The 26,794-nt window shown below is 48.4% G+C and overlaps 1 protein-coding gene across 3 annotated transcripts; it reads left to right on the plus strand.

The window, feature by feature from the left end:
- Positions 1–3,804: 3,804 nt before the first annotated feature.
- Positions 3,805–25,492, plus strand: YDJC (YdjC chitooligosaccharide deacetylase homolog). 3 transcript variants are annotated; one of them, XM_084819611.1, is made up of 7 exons: positions 8,782–8,878; positions 12,780–12,873; positions 15,363–15,541; positions 20,211–20,370; positions 22,126–22,225; positions 23,165–23,342; positions 24,697–25,492. In XM_084819611.1, the coding sequence occupies exons 3-7, from the start codon at positions 15,378–15,380 to the stop codon at positions 25,052–25,054; spliced, it is 960 nt and encodes a 319-aa protein (XP_084675737.1). In that variant the 5' UTR covers positions 8,782–8,878; positions 12,780–12,873; positions 15,363–15,377; the 3' UTR covers positions 25,055–25,492. The 3 variants fall into 3 exon arrangements, with proteins under 3 accessions (XP_084675735.1, XP_084675737.1, XP_084675736.1); XM_084819609.1 differs by lacking the exons at positions 8,782–8,878; positions 12,780–12,873 and adding an exon at positions 3,805–3,886; XM_084819610.1 differs by lacking the exon at positions 12,780–12,873.
- The last annotated feature ends 1,302 nt before the right edge of the window (positions 25,493–26,794 follow it).

The raw sequence follows: 26,794 nt of genomic DNA on the forward strand, positions 1-26,794 counted from the left end.
CACTCTCCAGCAGGGCTCCACTGACCTGCTCCTCTTCTTCCCCACTGCAACCTGCTTGGACCAGACAACGGTGGCAGTGAGGAGCAGGAGATACCATGGCCAACTTGCTCCCTGGCTCTCTGCCTGTCAAGCAAGCAAGTGGCAGCCATGATGAGGAAGAGGAGGAGGAGAAAGAGCAGCTGGTGATGAGAAGGTAGAGTCACTGAGGGAAGGGGGCCCATGGAGGGTGTCTTTCCCAAGAGCCCTAAAAACCTGGAGCCAGCACTGAAGCAGCGGGTCTGTTTTGCTGGTGTTGGGACCGGTTTCTTCATCCTTAGTGGCTCGCCTTTATAAGAACGTAAGAGGGGCGCTGCTGGATCAAACCAAAGGTCCGTCTAAACCAGCACTTCCTGTGTCTTGTGGTGACCAACCACATACCTCTGCAAACAGTGCTGGCACCAGGTTTTTGAGGGCCCATGGACAAGGCACCCTTTTGGCACCTTAAAGACTAACACATTTATTGTGGCATAAGCTTTCGTGGACTACAGTCCATTTCATCAGATGTATGAAGGGTAATCCTGAGTTACAAGTATGGCTGGGGGGGGGGCAGGGGAGGGATTGTAAACAGTGAAGTCAGCAGGAAATGAAATGCAGAAAGCACAGATCATGGCAAACATGTTATTAACAGTGGCCATTCACAAAGCAGTTGTTGCTGATAACACAAACATCCTGGCATTGGGTAAGCCAATTAACAGGCAGTGTGATTTAAAAACAAAACAAAAAACTGTTATCTTGATTCAAGCCGCAGAAAATAGATCAATATTTTCAATAGGTTCAATAGTTGAACCTCCTGATGGATTGTATCTGTTGAGCTGGGCAGTGTCCATAAAAACTTATGCCAGAATAAATGTGTTACTGCCTTAATGTGCTTCAAGACTCTTTGTTGTTCTTGATGAATTGTAACCCAGTGATTTCTTGATCTAATCCCCCTTTGATATTCTGGGATCCCACATAAAGAATCAATCTTCCACAGAGTCATGCACCTGGCAGACATTCCCCAAATTACCCCTATGGTGCTCTTTCTGTTCCACTCAGGTGGAAGAGGATGGGATAGAAATAGAGGGAAGGAGCCCATTGAGAGGAATTGGGAAAACTGGATCTTGGGATTTACGACGTAATATCTTGGTGTGGTGAAGTGTAAATGGTTTAGCTGAGATGACTGAAGTTTGTGGCTCAGAGACAGGGCCCAGAATCAAGAGTAGGGTGGTGTTGCACAGATTAGGAGGCCAAAGTTAGGCTGTTTTTCAGAGTGTCTGCTGGGAGTTTAATTTAAGGCTGAGTTGGGTAGAATTCTGACAGGACCGGCCCTACCATGAGGCAGAGTGAGGCAGCCGCCTCAGGCAGCAGATTTAAAAGGGCAGCAAATTGTTAGCTATTCAGTTTGTTAATATTGCATATTTACTGCTAGAGAGGAAAAGCACTTGTGGGATTTTCTGCCTCTTCTGCCCAAATAATGTGCCTGGCTTTGAATCCTATGCACCTTGACTTGGCTGGGGGGCCGTTTGCTGCTCTGCCTCGGGCAGCAAAATGTCTTGGGCCAGCTCTGACTTCAGGCTTGTGGGATCTACTTTGTCTTATACTGGAACCCCAAGATCCACCATGTGGAGCCCGGTGCAAAAGATATACACTTAGAATTAAAGATCTCTGAGCTCAGGAATTTGTTCTAACTACCAGAACTGAACTGAGTTCTTCCGCAGAAAGAAACGCCCCTGGTTCCCCTGCAGCCCAATGCTTTTTTAATGTCAGCAGTATAATTTAGGGCGGAAGGGAATTCATTTTGTTGCTGCTACAGTTAAACAATGGTTAAAGCTCCCAGAGTTCCTTAGTCCTCTGGAGGATGGATGGGAGGAAGGAACTTCATCTCACCTTATGTGCGATGCTTCCATCTGGAGGAAAAAGTGAGAACTACATTGCTGGGTGTCTAGATGATGAGCAAGAGAGGGCAGCATGCATGCTCCATATAACACAATCGTGGTTCTTTAATCTTCCAGGCGTTCTTGGCTGCCAACCTAAACATACTCACCAGGAGGTGAGCCTCATTAAATGTGATGGGCCCATGCCAATTTTAGGGCATGGGCTGATGTTTCAGAACAGGGCGGGTACAGTGTTTGCCCTGGTGAAGATGTTGTGTGAGGTCAGTCACTCATCACCAAGGGCAGAGGCGTTGCTAGGTCTGAGCCCATAGGACCCTGGCCCCGGATCTATTCCAGAGAGTGCTAAGTGTCCCGTGGTCTCAACGCAAGATTTTTCAGGGTGAAATCCTAAGCAAGTTTAGACAGAAAAAAGTCCAGCAACTCCCAGCATTTCCCAGCCAGAAAAATGCATAGCTGGTTGGAGAATGCTGGGAGTTGCAGGACCTTTTCTGTCTAGACCAGCACAGGATTGCACCCCTTAATCAGCTTAATTGCCATGCAAGGGGCAATTTTCAAAGGGAATTGTAGCTAGAGAGAGAAGGGTTAACCCCCCTTCCCACCCTCCCCACATGCTGCAATGCATCCCCTCCAACCCTCTCCCCTGCATGGAAACCTAGAAAAAAAAATCTTCCCAGAGGTTCCACTTGGAGTTTTTTTCCCCTAAGCTTTGTTGCGGGGTGGGGGAAGAATTTCCAGGGGATCACAGCTGGGGAAGGAAGGGTTAAGCTGCTCTTTCCTGTGCACAGGTGTCTCCCAAATCCCACCACCACATGGCAATTAGGCTGAAGAACCAAAGAAACTTTGGGGCAGAAGTCCAAGTCTCCAGGCAACAGAATGAGCAGGAAGGCCTCCAAAGTCAACTGGGCCAGCTTTCCCCTTGACTTTGGGATCAAGGCTAATCAAGTATCATTGGTATCAATGAGTCTACTCTAAGTATGACTAGGTCTGGATCTAAAGCTCTGTGGACATGACACCATTAAGTCCGGAGTTTAAAATTACCTAATGGGACCACTGAGGGGGGTGCAGCATTTTGTGCAAGAATTTCTAGAACATGATTTTTAGATCAGTGGGAGACGGATCCAAAAATCAACATCTCAAAAGACTCAAGGAGGGCCTTGTAGTCCTTGGCAACATCAAAATCAACTGTGGCATGATTATGAGAGAATGCCCCAACATTATCGGTATTTGACACTCCAAAGGATTATTTATATTTACAAAGATAATGGCCCAATCAGTGGAGGAAAAAACCTCGGAACTACCATTGCCCAAAACGGCTGGAGGGCCACAACCCCCATCAGCCTTAGCCAGTAATGGTGAAGGGTGATAGGAGTTGTAGCCCCACACATTTGGAGGGTGCCCAGTCGGAGAAGGTTAATGTGGCCCTCCGGCCGTTTCAGCCAACAACTGCCGCCAGCCTTAGCCAGTAATGGTGAAGGGTGATAGGAGTTGTAGCCCCACACATTTGGAGGGCGCCCAGTCGGAGAAGGTTAATGTGGCCCTCCGGCCGTTTCAGCCAACAACTGCCACCAGCCTTAGCCAGTAATGGCGAAGGGCGATGGGAGTTGCAGTCCCACACCTTTGGAGGGCCACAAGCTGCCGACCCCTGGAGTCGGAAATTCCTGGGCTCGTCCCTGTCTTTCGGCCGAACCCACCTCACATTGGTTGTTGGGGCGACCTAATGGAGAGGAGGGCCAAGAGGCATCTCCACCCCGAGTAAATAAACACACTGAAATTAAGAGAGAAATGCTCCTTCCCTCCCAAAGAGTTCCCCTTTGCGCCACCGGAGGGCGCGCGCGCCCTGCCTCACTCCGCCGGATTCACACATGCTCGCCCCCCGCTCCTCCTCCGCGCTGGGCTGCAGGCGCGCCGCTCGCCGCTGGACGCGGGTCATGGGCGCTGCCGCCGCCGCCGCCGCCGCGACTCTTCCGCGATGGGTGAGTGCCAGCGGCTCGGCGGGCGGGCGGGCGCTCGCCGCGGGGTCGCAGCCGGGAGGTGGCTGCAGGCCGGGCTGGCCCGCATCTCAGCCGCGCATCTCTCGGCCGCCCTTTCCGCGCCGGCCTCCGGGCGAGGATCTCCGGCCAGAAGCCCAGAGGGCCATCCCGCCCGGGGGTGGGGTGGGGTGGGGTGGGCTGGGGCGGGGGGAGGAACGAGCCCAGGGTCCCGTCCAGCCTGGAGCGCGGGGCCATCCTCGGCACGCCGCCCTGGGAGCAAGGCCGCCCCTCCCGGCTCCCTGCAGGCAGCGGGCCTCCCTTCCGAGTAAAATCGCGTTTCCGTGTATTTGTCTTATCGTTGTGTTGATCACGTTTTAAGTGTGATTGTAAGCCGCCTTGAGTGCCGTTTTTCTTGGTAGAAAGGCGGGGTACAAGTCGAATGAATGAGTGGAATATTCGACGTATGAGTCACCCAACAGCGCGTTTATGCGTCACCCTATAGCTGATTGACGGAGTGAGGTCCCGTCTTCAGTCCCAGCTCCTGCCAACCTAGCAGTTCGAAAGCAAGAAACTGCAAGTGGATAAATAGGTGCCGCCTCGGCGGGAAAGGTGACAGCGCTCCGTGCGCCTCGGTGGTCAGTCATGCCGGCCACACGACCACGGAAGCGTCTTCGGACAGCGCTGGCTCTTCGGCCTAGAAACAGGGATGAGCACCGCACCCTAGAGTCAGACACGACTGGTTGGGGACACCTTTACCTTTTTATAGCTGATTTATTCAGTTATTTGATTTATGAGCTGCTGTATAGCTGATTTATTTATTTATTGAGCCCCCCTACAGCTGATGTATTTATTTATTTGGGCCGTGAGTTGCCCTACAACCAATTTATTTATTTAATTTATGAGTCCCCCTAAAGCTTATTTATTTATTCAATTTATGAGTCCCGCTATAGCCTGCCTCTTCATTCATTCATTCATTTTATGAGTCCCCCTATAGCCTATTCATTCATTCATTCATTCATCCATCCATTCATGAGGCCCCGTTGTTGTTGTCGTTCAGTCGTGTCCGACTCTTCATGGCCCCATGGACCAGAGCACGCCAGGCCTTCCTGTCCTGCGCTCTCTCCCGGAGCGTGCTCAAGTCCATATTCATTGCATCGGTGATGCTATCTAGCCATCTCATCCTCTGCCGTCCCCTTCTCCTTTTGCCTTCAGTCTTTCCCAGCATCAGGGTCTTTTCCGGAGAGTTTTCTCTTCGCATTAATTAGGTGGCCAAAATATTTGAGCTTCGTTCATCCATTCATGAGTCCCCCTATAGCCTATTTATTCATTCATTCATTCATTCATTCAGTCAATCAATTTATTTGTTCAATTTATGAGTCACCCTACAGTTGATGTATTTATTTATTCGTGAGTCTCCCTATAGCCGATTTATTTGTTCAGTTTATGAGTCACCCTATAGCTGATGTATTTATTTATTCGATTTATGAGTTGCCCTATAGCTGGTTTATTTATTATTTGATTTATGGGTCGCCCTCTAGCTGATTTATTTATTTAATGTATGAGCCGCTCTATAGCTGATTATGTATAAATGAGAGCCAGTGTGGTGTAGTGGCTAGAGTGTCGGACTGGGAGCCGGGAGATCCGGGTTCTAGTCCCCATTTGGCTATGGAAGCCCATTGGGTGACTTTGGGCCAGTCACAGACTCTCAGCCCAACCTACCTCACGGGGTTGTTGTTGTGAGGGTAAAATGGAGGGGAGGAGGAGAATGTATGCCGCCTTGGGTTCCTTAAGGAGGAAAAAAGGTGGGATATAAAATAAAAAAATAAAATAAAAATTATTTATTTGATTTATGAGCTGCCCTGTAGCCGATTTATTTATTTATTCGACATATGCATCACCCTATAGCCAGTTTATTTATATAACTGATTTATGAGTCACCCTATAGCTCTAGCTGCACCTCTCCAGCTGATGGGGGGGGAGAGGTGCTACTTTCTCACTGCCATGAAATGGGGGTTAGTGGAGTCAGAGGTCTGTCTGGGATTGCACCCTGAAATTCCAGTGTGTTAGTCTGGTGTTACAGCAAAAACAGACGTTTATGACACCTTGAAGGTTAACCAGTTTTATTATGGTAGAGTTTTTTGTGGGTTAGCCTGCCTCATCAAAGGCATAAAGAGTTACCCTCCGTTTGCAGAGTACAGTGATCGGGGTTCATTTTCTGGAAAAGTGTCCACTACCCTAAATTGATTGAGATCCAGTTTAGAATGTTTGACTTGTGTTTAGCAAACAAAACTAAAACCAGTGTACCACATTAATTTTATGTGGTGTACAAATATCTCAGACATTTTTCCAGTCACTAAGGATGCAACCCTATGCATGTTTAGACAGAAAAAAATCCTATAGCTATGAGCCATGGATTGACTGGGGCATGCTGGGAGTTGTAGGGCTTTTTTTCTTTAAACCTGCATAGGATTGCACCCTAGAAGTCTTTTCGAACAGATTAGGAAAAATAAAAATGACCGATAAAGCACATTTGATGTGGTTTAAAAGTTCTGTTCAAACACATTCAAAGCTATATTACATGGAAGTTGTTGATGGAATACATAAATATAACCACTGCTCTATCTCATTGGGTTATATATATATATTGTTTTTTATTTATTTAAAATACAAATTGTACCCTCAGTCTAAACCAGGGACAGGCAACTTGGAGCCTGCCAGAAGTTCTGGCCTACAACTTGTAGCCCACCAGACATTCCGCCAGATAATTCTGGCCTACAACCTGTAGCCTACCAGATGTTTTGGCCTTACAACTCGTAGCGTGCCAGATGTTTTGGCCTACAACTCCTATCATCCCTCACTGTTCGCTTTGTTGGCTAACGCTGATGGGAGTTGTAGGCCAAAACACCTGGAGGGCCATAAGTTGCCCAGCCCTGATATAACCATGTGAGAAGGGGGCTGTTTTGCAACAGCTATCTTGCACTGCAGCATTTTCTGAACTCATTCTGTTGGGCAGTTGCTTCACGCCAGGAAGCCAACTGTCTGTATTGCTGCAATTGATAGGGTTAGGAAGTCATTTTTATGGTGCACTAGTCATACAGGAAATAGTGTTGTGTGCCATTCTGTTATGCAGTGTAGCATTCAGCTTAGGTTTTGTTATGGCTTTGTTGTTGGGGTGGGACATTGGGCAGTTGGCTGTTCTAAGTATTTGGAATGTCAGTGATGCAAAACTGAAAGCTAAAATCAGTGGGTTGGATTCAGGATTTGCCTTCTGTGGATGGAAGAGCTCTGCTCACAGATGGTGCCTCTGCCCAATTTGGGGGAATCTTCCCCTGCACCACAGGTCACCCCATTCAGTAGAGTTCCCCGACCCTCTGTGTAGCATTTCCAGGGGGCTGGAGTTGCTGTTTTAAGTCAAGGGAGCCAGGGAAGCCTGCATCTGCCACTCCAATTGCACACACCTAAATCTGGATCCCACTCAATTTTATCTGAAACTACACAATCCAGATCCAGATTTGAGCATGCTTACAGTAGACTAGTTGAAATCACTGGGGATTAAGTCATGATTAACTCAAGTCCCATTGATCATAGAATCATAGAATAGTAGGGTTGGAGGGGGCCTACAAGGCCATCGAGTCCAACCCCCTGCTCAGTGCAGGAATCCAAGTCAGAGCATCCCTGACAGATGGCTGTCCAGCCTCGTCTTGAATGCCTCCAGTGTGGGAGAGCCCCCCACCTCCCTAGGGAATTGGTTCCATTGTCGTATTGCTCTAACAGTCAGGAAGTTTCGCCTGATGTTCAGCCGGGATCTGGCTTCCTGTCACTTGAGCCCATGATTCCGTGTCCTGCATTCTGGGAAGTTCGAGAAGAGATCCTGTCCTTCCTCTCTGTGACAACCTTTCAAGTGCTCAAAGGTATCAATGGTTCTACTCTAAGCATGACCATATCTGGATCCAACCCAGTGTCCCCAAGGAAGGTTGAACAGCCACAATTAGAGTTGGCTGGGAGAGAGTTGAGTTGGGATCAAATAGGTTATTGATTATTGGGCATTAACGTTTTGTGTGTCTTCTGTGACTCCCATTCCAGTTAATGATCTCTGCCCCTGAAGCATCTTATTAATATTAAACATATTTTTATCCAGTGGTGAGAGGTGCTGGGAGTTGTAGGCCAAAAATGTTGCCCACCCATACTCTAGAGAGTGATCTAATTTAGCGCGTTTGCTTTACTTGTATTTAGTAAACAAAGCTTTAAAAAGGACCCCATGTTCATTTTTGTTCCAATATACCACAAGTATTTGACCTGAAATATTTGAAGGCCGGGGGGAAATTGAAGCACACTAAATGGGCTTGAAATGTTACACTACGGAGATATTTTTATTAGAATAGCTGTAAAAGTTTAAAGACATTAGCAGCTATTTCCCTGTTTAAGGACACAGTCCAATGCGTGTTTAGACAAAAAAAAGTCTTACAACTGCCAGCATCTTCCAGCCAGGCTAAATGGGAGATGCTGGGAGTTGCTGACCTTTTTTCTGTCTAAACATGTATAGGATTGCTCCCTTAAATTGTTTAAATTTAAGGATAAAAACCAGGGGTACTGAAAACTGTTGACACACTTAGGGTAAGTCTCTAAGTGTTTGTATCTTTAACAATTGGCTTCTCTCTCTCTCTTTTTTGGTGAGCTGCTTTGAAAACTGGTTTTAAAAGAAAGGCTTTTACAAGAGATGTGAAGGCCCAGAAACAACAACAACAACCCGTTTTCTCCCCAGGCCTTTATATCTCTGGCTTTTAATCTGGCAATTTCCTTATACCACCCAGATGCCCTTAAAAAGAAACACCTAGGTAAAAGTCCATCCCCGCCCGTAGAAGATTGCTGAACAGCTTCTGTCTAGATACAGCTCACTTACTCATCAAGGAACATATTCTAGCCTCAAAACCACACCAGTCTCGGAAGAACCTACCCACCTTTCAGCTCTGCTTCAGAATCAGATTAGCAAAGGCCGTGAGTACAGTTCATTTCTTCCATAAATGAATGACGGCTTAGTGCTTCCTGTGTGTTTACCCCACATACAGGTCACCTACCCCCAGTAATTTCTCGAATTTAGAAGGAAGAAGGGGGAAAAAACGGTAAAATGACACCAAGCTGTTTTGAAACTCAAGGGAGGAAAAGTAGACTAAGAAGAGGGAACAGAAAGCCACAAGGCAATATCAGGCTTGGCACAATCCTTTTTCAGGGGTGGGGGACGGACATTCTTTTTCTCATACCTGAATCCTCTGGTATGGTGTTAATTGCTAATGCCCAAGTAACAGGCATGTGTTTTTCTCTTTCTCTGGGGGTGGGACTCGATGGTCTTATAGGCCCCTTCCAACCCTGCTATTCTGTGATTCTCTTTCTCTCTGTCTGTCTGTCTGTCTGTCTTTCTCTCTGTCGCATGATCATTTAGACCAGTTCATGTTAAACTACAAAGACAAATACACAAACATCAGGACACAGGGTACAATATCTTCAATTTAGCTCAGCCGAGCTCTTGTTTGCATGGCGATGAGAAAGAAATTTGCCACCCATTCAATGATATGTGGGAGCTTATCCGAAAGACAATTGATTACCAATCTTTCATCTGGATGCCCTGGGACGTTAGTCAGAAGAGGATAAATTATACGACATCTCAAATCAGAGTAAACATTACAATGTAAGAGTACCTGGGTCAGAGTATCAGGGACTCCTGCTTTACGTGGACACAACTTGCTTTGAAGTGGGATTTTCAGGAATCTGCCCCGGAGCACTTCTGTTGGTAGAACATTAAGTCTGGCAAGTATGAATGCTGTGCGAGCTTCTATATTCCCAAGAGATGTCAGATAAGAAGGCAAGGTACCATAACCGGGCAGAATCTTACGGGCCATGAATCAATACAGAGTGTATAGATCCAGGCATATGTCTTTCCACAGTTCAGCAAGACCCCTGACCATGTGGCAGGACATTTTTGCTCACCCCTGCAAAGCCCTGTGAGATAGCTTAGTGTAAGTTAGGGGGAGAAAGCGGATGCATCTAGGCGTTTAGAAAAGCAATGCAATCAGACAACATGCGGTGTGTGGGTCCTTTGCCGCCTCCCCTGGTTGTTTTTGCGGTTCCAACTGCCCCCCTCCACCGCTGCTGCTGGATTTGCTGCTGCAGTGACGGCAGCCAAAAAAGCAGCAATTTTGTCTTAAAACAAGGCCCGCAGGGAGCATGCGCCTTGTTGGGAAGCAGGACTGCACTCCTGGAAGTTTCCCGGGAGCGAGATTTTGCTTCAAAAAGCCTTGGAATTGCGTGCCTTGTTTTAAAGGAGAGTTGCTGCTTTGATTGCTGTTGGTGCTGCCACATCACCAAATTTCTGCAGCAGTAGAGGGGAGGGCCAGGGATGTGGCCCCCAGAAATGTATTTATTTACAGCATTTCTATACCACCCCACATCTAAACAGATTCCGGAGCGGTGAACAATAACATATAAACTGATAAAAAGATAAAAGAAATAAAACACCATATTAAAAAAGGTTACTTTTAAAAACAGAGTACGTGGCTGGTCAGTCAAGGAAAGCTTCCTGGAATAAAGATGTTTTCAGGAGGCGCCGGAAACAACACAGTGTTGGCGCCTGCCTGACCTCCAGAGACAGGGAGTTCCACAGAAAGGGGGCCACCACAGTGAAGGCTCTTCTCTGGGTGGACTCCAGTCGGGCCATAGGTCCATGTGGAACCACCAGGAGCAGGCCCTCTGATGACTTCAGTGACCAGGCAAGTTGATACCCTTTGATATTTTTATTACTACATTTATATCCCACCTTTTTTTCCTCTTGCAAGGAACCCAAGGTGGCTTACATGATCCTCCTCTTCTCCATTTTATCCTCACAACAGCCCTGTGAGGTAGGTTAGGTTGAGAGTCAGTGACTGGCCCAAAGTCATCCAGGGAACTTCATGGGTGAGTGGGGACTAGAACCCGGATCTCCCAAGTCTTAGCCTAACACTCTAACCACTACACCACACTGGCTCCCTTTGATTAGAGTCTTATCTGAACTGAACCACTTCAGACTACAGTTGGAGGAATTACATGTTTGAATCCCCCCCCCCACTGCACACGCACAGACATGCACAAAAAGCCTGCATGCAGGAAACTAATACACCTGGGAGAGGGTTAGGCTAGTATCTTTCTCCCTGATGTGCTAGCTTTCTAGATGCAGAGTTCCTCTTTATGTTTTCTCGCTTCTCTGCAACTGTCCATTTTCTGCACTAGCCCTGGCCTTCCTTCATCCAAACATAACTCAGTGGTAGACCCCTGCTTTGCATGCAGAAGGTCTCAGGTTCAGCCCCAGGCTTCTCTAGGTAAGGCTGGGGAAACGCCTGCCTGAAAACATGGAGAGCTGCTGCCAGTCAGCATCGACAATCCTGGGCGAGATGGACCAAAGGTCTGAGTCCGTATGAGGCAGCTTCCTATGTTCCTGCACTTGCTCTCTAATTGTGCAGTCAGCTCCATGGACTTTCAGAGAAGTGACCTTTGGTGCTGCTTTATCTTCTTTGGTAACAGTGAATAGTTCCCAGTTAATTTTGATGGAATTAAATTCAGTGCTGCACTTGGGGACGGGATCTTGAGAGCCTCTCACGCAAGCGGAAGGCACTTCCATTCACGCAAGAAGGGGGCCTGGTTTCTTCCAGCTCCCCCCTCCCCAACAGCAGCAGCTGCACCTTCCCACCACAGCACCCCACATCGTTCCAAAGGGCTCCCGAAACAGGCTTTCGGAAGGGTGCAAAGGGACAAAGAGGGAAGGAAGTGCCAGGAAAGGTCTATTAAACAAGTGATGGATGTTTCTCATTTTCTGGATTACACCCATCGCTGCAAAACTTGCCCATGAACAAAACTTGTCCTACAGCAGGGGTGCACAACCTCTTTCAGCCCAAGGGCTGAATTCCAATGCGAAGAAGCTCTTGGGGGCCGCATCCCAGTAGTGAGCGAGGCCAAAGGCAAAAGGGGTGGGACCAAAACACCTCAAATGCCAGCATATCTTAGCTTCAAGCTTTCACTGTCGGTAATCAAGCCTTAGAAGAAGCATTTCAACCTTTTAGAATGGGGCAAAAAAATGGAACAAAAGCTGTGAAACTGTAAGGATTTTTCTTGGGCCTTGCAGTTTACATTTGGTACAATATGGGGTATAGGGAGTTTATAGTTTAAGGGGGTAAGAAATGATGCTTATAGAGGGTTGATGCTTGGGGCAAAGGGGCAAGTAGGAAGATGGGTATGTGAGTTGCTTGCCAGAGCTTAGAGAGGTAATGGGATAAGGGGTTCAACTGACAGCATGTATGCTATCATCTGATTGCATACATCTCTAGGGATGAGGTGGCTCATCCTTAGAGGTTATCACAGGACATTTGAAGGGTGAAGAAAAAGGGTGGTTCTAACTGGTTTTAGGAAATAAAGGGGAGAAAAAAGGAGGTATTGACCACATAAAAGGAGATCTTAGACCTGTTTCACAGTAAACAAGAGGTAGGAGGGGATATTTGGGAAATGTGTCATGAGATGGGACCTATAGGATGACATGGACCAATAGTTGTAAAGATTTTGGAATATGTTTTAGAGGGGAGGACACCAACTTTGAGAGGATATATAATGGGGTACACGGAAGAGATCTGGGTCTTCTTTCTTTACTCTGGGTTGAGCCTGCTACACCGTGGTCTATGTTGTAGACCATGGCTGAAGCCAGGGTTCAGAGTGGGAGAGAGTCCCTTCACTCTTCATGGTAAAGTAGCGCTTTGTGGGTATGTCTTAGCTTTGCTTTGCTGCTGCATGGAAGGTTTGTGTGCTTGTTAAACTTTTTTAAAAAAATCTTTCTTTAATAAATGCGTTTAGCTTATGTCGTTGTTTTAATCCTTATTTATAGAATTTAAGTAAATCTGGGTGAATGCGAACGTTCTGGACTTGGTCCCCAAAGGAACCTCGCCTACCACATCAGGGCCAAACTCAGGCTGTTTAAAGTAGGTGTGCCTGGGTTCCCATACCAGGGACCCTGAAATTTTAGCCTCCAGTTTTTCCCTTGCAACACCACCAAGTGATTGGTGGTTGAGGGAAGGGGGAGGGGTATGGAGAATGGGGTGTGGCCATTTAGGGACCCTTGGAAGGCCTGATTGGGACCATCAAAGGGCTGTATTTGCTCCCCCCGCCCCCGCTGATGTTTTGTACTCCAGACTTATAGGGATACTTGATAGAATCATCAAGTTGGAAAGGATCATAGAGGTCAACTCAGAGCAGGTGGATCTGCAGCGCAGGTTGCAACAACAGCATCCCTGAGAAGTAACCATACTACAGTGGTAGTTGTGGGGAGGGAAACAATGTCCCCCCTTCCAAATCTGAAGGCAACTCCAGGTTGCGGGGTGTCCTGCTGTGGCTGGGTCAGGATCAGGATTAGGTTAAACTAAGGGGTAATCCAAACACAAGGCAGTCAACAGGCAATGGCCAAAGGCCCAGTTTTAGCAGGCAAGGGGGAGAGTTCCAAAAGAGAGATCTGAATTGCAGCCAAGGTCAAAACACAGATAAGCAGTCAGATACAAGACACAGTCCAAGGAGCAGAGTTAAGCAGGAGTCCAAGGTCAGTAGCACAAAAGTTCGTGGAGTGCAAGGCACTGGAGCTGATAGAAGAGGTTGTTTCCAGCAATGGGTAGATTGATGCTACAGGCTTATATTGCCAGAGCTTTCTGAGCCTCACTCAGGACTCCGCTGCAGTTTGTTCCAGGCCTTGCTCCCTTCCTCAGGAGGAGTCCTTCTGTCTACTCGAGCACTTCTCCTTAAAGGAGCTCCACTGGCCTGCCTCTTGAGGCAATGACACTCTCAGGGGTTAGGGTCTCCCCTCCTGCAGGGAAGGACCCGTGGTCATCTCCCCTGGGGGCCCAGGCTCCCCCAGGGATTCCACCATGGGTGGATCTTTGGTGTTGGCCATCTCTGGGAGCTCTAGTTTGTCCTCAGAGCGGGATTCCTCGAGTGGGGACATGGCACAAGGATGTCAGCAACATGATTCTGATGGTTCTGTCTCCTGTTCCTAAAAGAGGAATCAGGTATGGGATGGAGGATGAGGTGTTAGTGATGTCAAGGGGGGGACACTGTGGAGCAGTGGTAAGAGGAGGGTTTTCCAACCTAGCACCCTCCTGATCTGGCAAACCACAAGTCCCATCATCCCCAACTAGGCCAACTGTGCTGGTTAGGGGGATGGGAGTTGTAGTCCAACACTTCTGGAGGGTGCCAGGTTGCAGAAGCTTGGCTTAGAGGGTCAGACTGGGACCAGACAGACCCAGCTTCCCACTCAGCCATTAAACTCTGTTTGACTAGTCACCATCTCAGCCTAGCCTACCTTGCCGGGTTGTTGTGAGGCTAAAATGGGTGTGCGGAGAAGAGCCACAAGGAACAGAGAGATTAGAAGTACAATAATAAAGGTAAGAATATTAGTTATGAGGGAAGATATGAGCCTTCATGCAGGGAGTATGCAGTTAGTGTACAATCCTATACATGTCTACTCAGAAGTAAGCCCCATTTATTGCAATGGGGCTTACTCCCAGGTAAGCAGGGGTTGTAGCCCAGATACCATTTGCTTTGGGGGCAGCATTGTGGGGGTTATTGCTCCTTCCCCAACAGGGTGCCCTCCAGATACGTTGGGCTACATTTCCCAGCATTCCTGATCATTGGCCATGCTGGCTGGAGCTGATGGGAGCTGGAGTCCAAAACATCTGTGGGGCAAGCTGCTCTAGCCACTTCACCATGCTGTCTTTCTCTGTAACAGGCATGGGGAACCTGAGGCCCTCCAGATGTTGTTGGACTGGAAGTCCTATCAGCCCCAGCCAGCCTGGCTAATGGGAGTCATAGTCCAACAACATTGCATGGCTGACGGCTCCCCTCACCCCTGCTACGTAATATCCACACTTGTCTGCGTGCATCGGATGAGTCACGCCCTTTAACCCACGAAAGGATAATTCATTCCACAATCAATGTGTTTGCTTTCGGGCGGTACAGAGCTCTTCCTCGCTTTTGCCAAAACCTAACAGCGGCAATCCGTGGTTAGCTTTCTGCCCATTGCAGGAAATTCAAAACCCACTGACCTTTTAATGGATGAGCAGAGGGTGTGTGTGGGGGGGGGGGGAGAGGAATGCCTTAGGCAAATCTGGTCAAGTAGCTTCACATGCTGTCAAGCTTTCCTTCCTTGAATAGCAAAATTTAACTCTGCTTTGAACTCCACCCTAGGAGGATGGGCAGAACAGCATAGGTGAGACTAGCAATTACCGAATGCCCGGAAACAGACATTCAGGCTGTCACACAGGGCAGCAGCCGTAGTAACGGCTGTAGCCAGTGCTGACTCACGCTTTTGATTCACTCCCTATCTGGCCCTGACATTTCCTGGAACTCTCAGATCATGAGAACTTTGGCTAGCATGTGGGTTTGATTTTTTCTTTTTGGACTTCCTTTTGAATTTTCCTCTTAGGGCTGACTCCTAAGAATGCCCAGGGCTGCTGTGAAACTCATAGTAACCGGAGATGACTTTGGCTACTGCCCAAGACGAAACCAAGGTATCGTGGATTGCTTCCTTGCCGGAGCCGTATCCAACGTTTCCCTTCTGGTCAACGGCAGTGCCGTGGCTGACGCAGTCCAGCTGGCGAGGAGGTGAGAGGATCGCCACTTTCGTCTCTCTGCTTGCCTTGGGGCCCTGTTTGAGGAAGATGGCCAAATATTAATTTCAGAGTTAAGAGTGCAACCGAAATGATCAGTGGGTTGGATCAGCTGTACCTTACGAGGGAAGGCTGCAACATTTGGGGCTTTCTCGTTTGGGGTTGTGGGGAAGGCAAAGTAAAGGGAGGGGAACACGACTGCATGGCGTGTCGAAAGTGGATGCGGAGAAGTGTTTTCTCCCTCTCTTATAATACCTGATTTCAGGGTCATCCCATAAAGCTTCAAGTACTTGAAAGGTTGTCACAGAGAGGAAGGACAGGATCTCGTCTCGATCATCCCAGAATGCAGGACACGGAATCATGGGCTCAAGTTACAGGAAGCCAGATTCCGGCTGAACATCAGGAAAAACTCTGACTGTTAGAGCAATATGACCATGGAATCAATTCCCTAGGGAGGTAGTGGGCTCTCCCACACGGGAGGCATTCAAGACGAGGCTGGACAGCCATCTGTCGGGGATGCTCTGACTTGGATTCCTGCATTGAGCAGGGGGCTGGACTCGATGGTCTTGTAGGCCCCTTCCAACCCTACGATTCTATGATTCTTGGATTCTATGTTCTTAGAGCAATATGACAATGGAACCCATTACCTAGGGAGGTGGTGGGCTCTCCCACACTGGAGGCATTCAAGACGAGGCTGCACAGCCATCTGTCGGGGATGCTCTGACTTGGATTCCTGCATTGAGCAGGGGGTTGGACTCAATGGTCTTGTAGGCCCCTTCCAACCCTACTATTCTATGATTTTAAGCTGAGTGGTGGGAGGTTCAGGACAGACAAAAGGAAGGACTTCTTCACAGAGTGTAGAGTGAAACTATGGATCTGGCGTGCACGGGATGTGGTGAAGGCCAGTAACGTGGGCGGCTTTAAAAGGGGATTAGATCACTCCATGGAGACCAAGGCTATCAATGGCTACTAGTCATGATGGCTGTATGCTACCTCCAGGATCAGGGACAGCATGTTGCTCTAAATGCCAGTCATGATTGCTCTCATGTCCAGCTTCTGGCTTCCCAGAAGCATCTGGTTGGTTAGTCTGCTTAGCTCAGTATCGTCTACACCAGAGGTGAGCAACCTTTCTGGTCCCATTCTGGCAGATTGGGGGCTGTGCGTGGATACATGAGCATGTACACATACATAGGCACACTCTCTCTCGGGATGTCAGAGAAATCCACACAGACTCAAATGAGTTTGGATTTCTGTGAATCCGATTTGTGGATTCTGCAGCAGACCGGCTTTTTCCAAGTTGCGCCAATTCCGCAGACTTGCAGACCAGTTCTTCATTTTGGGGGGTGGGAGTTGCACAAATGCGCCCTTGCGCCAGTGCACATCAGCGCAAACATGCATGTGCAAACAGGAACAAAATTCTCGTGCATCCCTACAAGAGAAAAAATTCCGATTGTCAATGGGTGGACGACGGAATGAAAGGCGCCTGACAATCCGTGAAACACAGATGGAATGGATTTAACTGAATCTGTACATCCCAATCTCTCCCCCAGCACCACCACAGGATCACTGAGGCTTTAACTTCCCACCCCAGCAATTTTGAGCAGGATTGCTGTGATGGGAGCATTTTCAGGTGGAATGGGAGAGAGCACCATCTTGTTTTTTCCCTCAGGCCTTCTCCTCCAGGAATTTGTCCAGCCCCTTGTTAAAGCCACCCAAAGTGGTGGCCATCACCACATCTTGTGGTAGTGAGTTCCATAGTTTAACTCTGCGCTGGGTGAAGAACTCCTTCCTTTTCTCTGTCCTGAATCTCCCACCAATCAGCTTCATGGATGACTCTGGGTTCTAGTACTACGAGAGGGAGAAAAAATAGTTATTTTATTTATTGGCTCTCAGTGTCTCCCTATCTGCTTTCTCCACACCACGCCTAATGTTGTACCCCTCTATCATGTCTCCCCTGACCGTTTTTCCAAGCTCAAAAATCCCAGCCATTGTAACCTTCCCTCATAGGGGAATTGCTCCTGCCCCTTGATCATTTGAGTTGCCCTTTCCTGCACTTTTTCCAGCTCTACAATATCTTTATGTTAGAACAAACCAGCGTTGTTAAAGCAGCTCTCTCTCTCTCTCTCTCTCTATATATATATATATATACACACACACACACACACACATGTCCCCGCCCCGCCCCGCAGTTACTCAGAATCAGAGTTGCAAAACTGGCCCGGGGGTGGTGGATGGGAGACCCTAGGTTACAAAATGTATAGAATTCAAGTCTGTTGAAGGGGAAAATGTCAGTTTCACTTGCGCCCTGTGCTAGCCCTTCCCCAACCTAGTGCCTTTCTGATGAGTTGGACTATCACTCCCAGCGTCCTTCAGCTGGCCACGGAATGCCGGGAGTAGTAGTCCAGCACATTGGGAGAGCACCGCGTTGGGGAAGGGAGGCTGCCGTATACCTTTCTTTTGTGAGGGGAAAATGTAGTCCAAATCCTAATCTTGTCTAAACTGTTGCTGCTTTTGAAAAATAGCACGTAAAATCGACAGCGTTCAGGCATCCCTTGACAGATGCACCAAAGAACATGTAAAATCTGTAGCTTCGGCATCTCTCTCTCTCTGGAATGCCCAGGTTTTCCCTTTTGTGAATATAGAAAGCGCCTGGCCTAGTTTCTGATTACATGCCTGGGTGAGTTTGGAAAGTAGGCCATGTGGCTGGAGTCTGAAATTGCTTCTTTAAATCGAGGTCAGAGCATTTATACTGGCATTTTGAGCATCTTCTATCACAACAAGCGGTGCTGACAATGAAGTGTTGCAGCATGCAGCGCTCCCTGCTGCAGCGCGGAGCGCTCCCTGCTGCAGCGCGGAGCGCTCCCTGTTCAGGATGCCAGCCACTCCGTTCCATTCCCCCCCTCCATTATCCATTCCATCAAAATTTCATGACTACTGAGCACGCTCAGTCCTCATTGGGCAGCTTCCCCCCCCCCCCCCGGTTTTTCTTCTCAATAATGTTTTTGTACTTCTGCAACTCTGCTGATACTTCCCTCTTGTGTGTGGGTGGTACCATCTTGGCTGCATAAGCAACGGCACTCAGTGCCTGAACATCAGAAATTAGAGAGAATGGTTTTGGAAGGTTGTTCTTGAATACCCTGAGCAGTACCTCTTCCATTGCATTGGGAATCTAAGACAAGGGGGATGTTTTTAAAAAAATGCTGAACATATGTGAACTATAACGTCGAAACTGAATTATGTTATACCTGGGTAGTTACAGTTCCTGCTGACACCCCTGCAGGCATGTTAGTTACATCACTGATTAGAAGATGAGCCTCATATGTAAAACGTGTTAGAGAAGAGCTTGGTTGTGGGTCGGTCTTTTTTGCTGACTGCTGTGACAAACATAGATGTCGATAGCCAACACTCACACGCTGCAGATGACTTATTCAGGGTTCCCTTCATCTAACCACATGCGTGAGAACAGCGTTCCCCCAACACGCCGCCTTCCAGATGTGCTGGACCACAACGTGCAACTCACTGGGGATGATGGAAGTTGCAGTTTGACACATCTGGAGAGCACCACATTGGGGAAGGCTGAACGAATTATTGATTGACTGATTACATTTATATCCCTCCTTTTTTCCTCCTTAAGGAACCCAAGGTGGTATACATAACCCTCCTCCTCTCCATTTTATCCTCACAACAACAACCCTGTGAGGTAGGCTGGGCTGGGAGTCTACGAATGGCCCAAAGTCACCCAGTGAGCTTCCATGGCCGAGCGGGGACTGGAACCCAGATCTCCCAACTCCCAGTCCAACACTCTCGCCACTACACCACACTGGCTCGCTCATGAATTAGAAACATGGAGGGCTTTTAAATCAGTATTCTGGCTGAGGAGCAGATAGGTGCTGCAGTGGAAGATCTGTTGTGGATAACCTGAACTATCCAGTGAGTAAGTTCAGGGCTGGCTCCAGGTTTGAGGCCCTCGCCCTGCCGGCAAGGTGCCTGTCAGTGGGCCCTCCAGGTCAGGATCCCTCAGCTGCAGCAGGCATACCTGGCGGAAGCGCCTGCATCTAGGAAGCTGGCTGCCATTTTGATTTCCCACAACGTTCTGGTGCTATGTCATGTTGGACACTCGAGGACACTAGGGAGTGTAAAATGGTGGGTGGCTTCCCACACCCAGCTGCTGCCCCCAGAAAAGCCCATGGGTGGGGGAACAGGCAGGTGGAAGGCCAACAGAGGGGGTAGCACAGGCCAATGTGGTTGGGCCCAAGTAGCTGCCTGCCCAAGGTGCTGACACCCGCCCTGAATAAGTGCACATCTGAAGAATACACTCTTCGTGTGTAGCAAATCGTCCTACTTCATGGTGTGCTATGTCCCTCGTGCTGGGGCCTCCTAATGCAGGGCTGGGCAACTTGTGGCCCTCCAGATGTTTTGGCCTACAACTCCCAAGATCCCTCGCCATTGGCCATGCTGGCTAGGGCTGATGGGAGTTGTAGGCCAAAACATCTGGAAGGCCACAAGTTGCCCAGCCCTGACCTAATGGGATCTTCATTAAGAACTAAGGTACAGCCACGATGAAAAACAACATGATCCCTTCCTCTATATCCATCATTCATGGAAACATTGCTCACCTGCAAAATGTGGGTGTTAACTGGCATTTAAAAATATTCATTCTCCAGGTATTGCATTCCGGTAGGACTCCACGCCAACCTTTCTGAGGGTTCTCCTGTTTGCCCAGCGCTGAAAGAGAAGTCCTCACTACTCAACGAAGATGGGTTCTTCCATGGGAAAATGGGAATCCGGAAAGCATTAGCAGAAGGCCTCCTTAACCTGTCCGAGGTGAGAGGAAGAAAGACAAGTCCAACTCGTTCTCCTTTTCAGGATTGCGTGCAGGAGATACTGTGCAAAGTGGATTAATATTGCCACAACCCTGCTGTTAGCTGGGTTTCTGGCCCCATCTCCACAAGCCACGTCCACCAGGGGACACATTTTTAAGTGATGCAGGGGCAGGATTTGTCAGAGGGCCCCTGGGGCTGTGTATATGATTTCTTAAAAATAAGGCATGCCTTCCAATAGCAAACTCCGTCGGCGGGTGTCACCATGTCCTGTTATGGCTGACTCAGACTCTGTGTTAGAGCAAATTATGGGGTAATCCAAAAGACAAGGCACCAAGCGGGCAAATGGGCCAGTATGGGATCAGGCAAAGGCAGGCGTGGTCCAGATACAAGCAGAGGTCAAAGCACAGTTAAGCTGTAAGTTACTATACACAGTCCAGAAGCTGAGCAAAAAGGGAGTCCAAGGGTCAGTAGCATGGAAAGTCTGTCACAAGGCAAGGTCCGGAAAGCACGGTACAAGGCACCGGAGCTGATGAACGATGTTGTTCCAGCACTGGCTAGGCTAAAACTGAAGGCTTATTTTCCCTGAGCTTTTTGAGCCCCACCCAGGGCTCCGCTGCAGTATGTTACAGGCCCTCTGGCAAAAGTCCCACTCAGGAAAAAGGCCTTGCTCCTGAGGAGTCCTCCTTTGTAATCAAGCACTCCTTCTCAGAGGAGCCCTATTAGCCTGCCTCTTGAGGTGGCGGTGCCCTCGGGAGCTAAGTGGTTGCCCAGCCTTTGCCTCAGAAGTAGAACTCCCCTCCTCCTGCAGGAATGGACTAGCAGTAATCTCCTCTGAGGACCCAGGCTCCCCCAGATCTCCTGACATGGGTGGCTCCTTGGCACTCTGTCATGGGGAGCTCTAGCCCCCCCCCCCAAAGGAGGATTCCTCCAGCAGGGCCATGATATGCCACAGTTGTAGTAGTAGTCAAAATGGGACCATTGAGAAATAAGAGGAAGCAATTAGCATGCTCCGGGGAATCCTGAGGTTTGTGGAAGTACAAAAATAAAAAATCTTCCCCCACCCCAAAACAGCCTAATGAGGACTGAGCATGCACAGTAGCTGCAGAATGTAGAGTGATGGTTGGAAAAGAAAAATGGAACAGGGGAAGTGGAATGCTCTGCTTGTTTCAGGTTTCATTTGTACATTCAGATACTGTGCCTGTTGGACCAAGATCTTGCCATTTTGGGTCCCTAAGTGGCTAAGAAATATTGTGGATAAATACGGGTCTCCAGGAATAACAGCTTCCCACTTCTGCTGGTTCTAGCGGGCTCTTCGAGGTTGATAGCAGTCATGTGTTGAGGTGCTCTTTTGGTTCAGTGGGGAATTCAAAGCATTTGTCTCTAGGACAACCTAGAGAGCCAGTGTGGTGTAGTGGCTAGAGTGTTGGACTGGGCGTCGGGAGATCTGGGTTCTAGTCCCCATTCAGCCATGGAAGCTAACTGGGTGATAGTCACAAACGCTCAGCCCAACCCATCTCACAGGGTGGTTCTTGTGAGGATAAAATGGAGGATTATGTGCACTGCTTTGGGTTCCTTAAGGAGGGAAAAAGGCAGGATATAAATGTAATAAATAAGTAAATAAAACCTTCCTGAACTGTAGTACTGTCCAGATGTGTTGGTCTGCAGCTCCCATAATTCCCAGCTGGCTTGGCCAGTGAAACTCATACAACTGCCAGCTCTCCACACTTTCCCTTCGTTGACTGTTTTCTATTCTTAGGTGAAACAGGAACTAAAAGCACAGGTTGACTTGTTCTGTGAACTAACAGGCCACCTACCTCATCACATGGATGGACACCAGCATGTCCACGTTCTCCCAGGTAGAGTTCTCCTACGCATTAGCCTGCCCCAAACATCCTTCCGCTTTCAGTAACGCCCGCAACTCCGTCCATCTCGCTTGCTTGTAGGAAGCAGGGGTGGGATGAGGAAACGCTCGCTTCCATGAATGCTTGGCTTTCGTACCTGAGGCTTAAGGGATGGAAGAGGAAGGAGTTACCAGAATACTGAGCTGCAGAAGGTCAATATCTGAGGGAGCGGGGAAATCTAACTTGCATTTTTTTTTCAGTGCCATTTTTACAAGGATTTGCCTAGAGTGGTGTGCATGTGCACGCATACATATCGGGTGCAGACCGTCTTTTAGCTTGAGGGCTGCATTCCATTTTGGAGAAGCTTTCGGGGGCCGCATTCCAGTGGTGGGTGGGACCTGTAGCAAAGGGTGTGAGGCCCAAAATACCAGCATATGGTAGTTTAAAGCTCTGAATGCCACTAACTAATCGTCAGAGACATTCCAACATTTTAGAATGGGGGAAAAGCTGCACAAAAGCTGGCAAACCACTGAAGGGTTGGTGGTTGGGGAAAAGGAGTGGAGTCCAGAGAAAGGCTTGTAGCCTTCTGGGGAATCCCAGAGGGCCGGATTTGGCCCCTGGGCCTGAGGTTCCACACCCCTGGTGTATATACCCACACCCACATATATATAGGAACACACATACTGAGGGATGCTGGGAGTTGTAGTATCCAGAGGGTAGCCATCTAGCATGCTCATGTTTGTAACTTGTACCTTTGTCACACATTTTGGAGAAGGTGTGGGTATATGCTGAATCTCAAATGAATACACCCTTCAGCTGTAATGTGTGAAATGACCCTGAGCAGGAGAGCAACCACCATGGCGTGGACCAGAAAACAAGCTCACCTTTTTATGACTATAATCTACTGGAGTTGGACTTGGTGGTAATTTCCTTCTCCCTGTTTACCTCTTCCAGAGATCAGACAAGTCTTTGCACAGGTGCTGGAGGATTATGGGATCACATACACACGGGTCCCCATAGAACCAGACCTTCCCCAGTGCAATTGGATAGATCCGGCGTTAATGACCTTTTATCTGGGTGTGGAGAAGGACTCGCTTCACACAGTGGACGTGTTTAGGAAGCATGGCATAAGGTACTCTGGAAATTGTTCCCGGTTTACCAGCTGTTGACTTTGGGGTGGGGGTTAGATCCAGGTTTAAGCTGGATCAGCTGAGCTGGCAGAAGGGGGAGTGGTAGAGCACCTGCTTTGCAAGCAGAAGATCCCAGGTTCCATTCCCGGCAGTTCCAGGTAGGGATGGAAGAACTCCTGCCTGAAAACACGGAGAGCTGCTGCCAGTCCTTGTCGACCATACTGGGCTAGATGGACCAAGGGCCTGACCCAGAATAAAGCAGCTTCCTTTGTTCCCAAGTGGACTTCACCACCCCCTCTTTCCCATGGCAGCCCCTTCAACCCCCTGAAAATGATAAAGTCAGGAGACCCCACTGAATGGGGTGAGCTGTGGGGTGTATGTGTGTGTATACACTGGAAGGGGGATCCCCCAAAGATGGGCAGAGGGACCTTCCACGAGTGGAGCCATGCCTCTTGCAGAAGATCTCTTCCTCTCACGGAGGGCAGATCTTGGATCCAACCCCTTGGTGTTCCACCAGTTGTTGACTTTTTCCCTGGTGTTCATCATTTTCATCAACGTACGTCACTTACTTGGGGTGTGTTTTACAGAGAAGAAACACATTCTTCTAAAGTGCTCTGCCAAAGACCCTTGGGTCCTGTAGGATTTTCCAACAGCCTGTTGTTTCTGTTTGCAGTTGGTTTGGTTTTGATTCACATGGCACTGGGGACTGTAGTTTTATTTGGCTCCGAAGATTTGCCATAACCAGTAATACGCAGGAACTTGAACATTGCTATTCGCTGAAGAGAAACCACTGAATTTCTTCACCACTGGCTTGCTGGCTGTTGGGGTGCTGGGAGTTGTGAAGGCCCAGGAAAAAAACATAAAATTATAAGGTGGAGCAGAGGGATCCTTTTCTTTCACACCAGGGGTGGGCAGCTTGTGGCCTTCTAGATATTTTGGCCCAGAACTCCCATCAGCCCTAGCCAGTATAACCAATGGTGATGGATCATGGGAGTTATAGGCCAAAACATCTGGAGTACCACAAATTGCCCACCCACGTTTTACACCGAGGCCTGAAACTGTTCAGATTTGTTATTGTTTAGACCACCCTTCCTTAACCTGACTCCCTCCAGATGTGTTGGGGCTACACACTGGCATCATCGTTCCAACACATCTGGAGGGTACCAGGTTGGTTCAGTGATGGTACTTTGTTTTGTAAACCACCTTGGAGACCTTCATTAGGGCCAAAAGGCAGTATAAAATGTCTTTATAAATAAATAAGATACAAGAAAGAAAAAGGAAGAAAACCGCTTTCTCCATAGGATCCCTATCAGCTTTGTTCATGTGATTTAACATTCCTCTTTCTCTCCTTTGCAGGTGGCCAGATATATATATAGGGCTGAGCACCATGGGGAAAAATATGTCTGTTGTCAACATCCTTGGCGCCATTGATAATGCTACTTCGGCGTACTTAGCTAAAGAGGACTCCTTCTCCACTGCTTCAAGTTCGTTCTCATGCCCAGAACAAGAAATCAAGAGTATAACCATTGAGCTGATGACACATCCAGGATACCCCAGCCTTCCACCAGTGGGGGGCTGTGGTGAGGGGCCGGATGATTTTTCACAGTCCTGGGAACGCTTGCACGAACTTGAGACATTGATGAATGCCGCGCTGCAAAGCCATTACAAAATGAGGAACATTCAGCTGTGTGCTTTTAAAGATCTCGAGATGTGACCGACTGAGAATGTTGCTTTAGGCATTACTGTGTGGGAAGGGCTGGATTAAGTGTGATGCTAAGTAAGTTGTAGAATTTGGACCCCAGACAAACAGAGGAGTCTCAGAATGGAGATTCCCCTTGTGGAAGATGCTCCCATCCTTCTCCTTGTGTCTCCATGGACGGCGGTCCCCGCTCTTCATAAGACAGGGAAGAAGAGGCTGTATTCCTGCAGAGGAACGTTTTGAACGGTGGCAGCCTGGCCGTCTGGAAGAACTGAGTATGATTTGCAGAGCGGAAGTTTCCAGGAGTGGGACAGGATCGGTCTGGCCCATTATGCTGGGTACCTGAATTAGGGAACATGCAGGGTAAACCTGGCATTAAAATCACTTAAAATTCTCTGAGGTCACTCAGGTTCCACACCAATAAAAGCTGAATACTCCCACCTGTATACATTATGGACATTTGCATGTATGTTCTTAGTTTGCATCATTTATTCTGCTTCAGCTGGAGGCAAGAAGGACACGAAAGCCCTGCAGTTGAAACTTCCTAACAGCGAGGGCGGTTTTGCAGTGGACCAGACTGCCATGGCGGGGGGGGGAGGGGTGATGGGTTCTCCTTCACTGGAGGTATTTGAGAGAGGCTGGACGGCCATCTGCCGGCTGCTGTAGCTGCAATCGTGCACTGCAGAGCCTGCATCGAGCAGGGGGCTGGACTAGATGATCTGGAAGGCCCCATCCAACTGTGATTCTGTTCAGACTTCCAGTGATGCTTAAAAGCCTAACTTTACAGCCAGAAGGTTAGAAATGTGGCTATTTAACACAATTGCAGGCTATTGAATTTTTCTGGGCAATTTTGTAGCTTTTCCGGGCTTGCGGGGAACACATCTGGCTGCTGAGCATAAAGAGTGCTGTTTGCACCATGCAGAAGGCAGACAGAATGCAAACAGCCAAATTTGTTCATCAGCACGATCATGGAACGAGTTGCGTTTGCCTAAGCATCCCCTATACCTGGGGTCTTCAGTATGGTGCCTGTGAGCATCAGTGTGCCTGCTGGCTCCTCTTGGCGCCTACCAGGCTCCCTGCCCTTCCAGCTTTTTTAAAGATTTATTTTAAATGACTGGGAGACTGGCATACTGCAAAGTGAAGGGCTTCCCTCCAGGCACCATCTTTATTTGGGCTTAAAAGAGTGGTCTTGCATTTTAACACTTATATTTGGGCAGGTTACATTTTTGTCTCACCAGTTTGCCTTCTGGGAAATGAAGCTTTTGTGACCATCTATCAGCCGTTTTATAAATGGGCAAGCTCCCTCCCTCCATGGCAGACATTTTGTGAGAGTGCCTACCACACACTCAAAATTCAAAATGTGCCCACCAACCCCCCAAAGTTGGGGACCCATGTTCTAGACATTCTGGAGCTCCATGGAGCCCACCAACCCCAGATCTAGGGGCTATATGTATAAGGAGCCATTTGAGGAAGGTTCCTAGAAAACATTTATGGGTAGTCCCTACAGAAAACTGTAAGCCAAGAGTGGAGAACTTGTAGGCCAAAACATCTGGAGAGCTACAACTCCCATGATCCCTCACCCTTGGCCATGCCAACTAGGGGTGATAGGAGTTGTAGGCCACAACATCTGAAGGGTCACAAGTTGCTCACCCCTGGCAATCTATCAGTCATAAGAACACAAGAACTGTGTGGGATCAGATCAAAGGCCTATGTAGTCCAGCATTGTTCCAACCAGATGGCCAGCCACATCCCTGT

This window comes from Heloderma suspectum, chromosome 13, assembly GCF_057233095.1.
Source record: "Heloderma suspectum isolate Gila_16-S chromosome 13, 16-S_ref, whole genome shotgun sequence".
NCBI lineage: Eukaryota > Metazoa > Chordata > Lepidosauria > Squamata > Helodermatidae > Heloderma > Heloderma suspectum.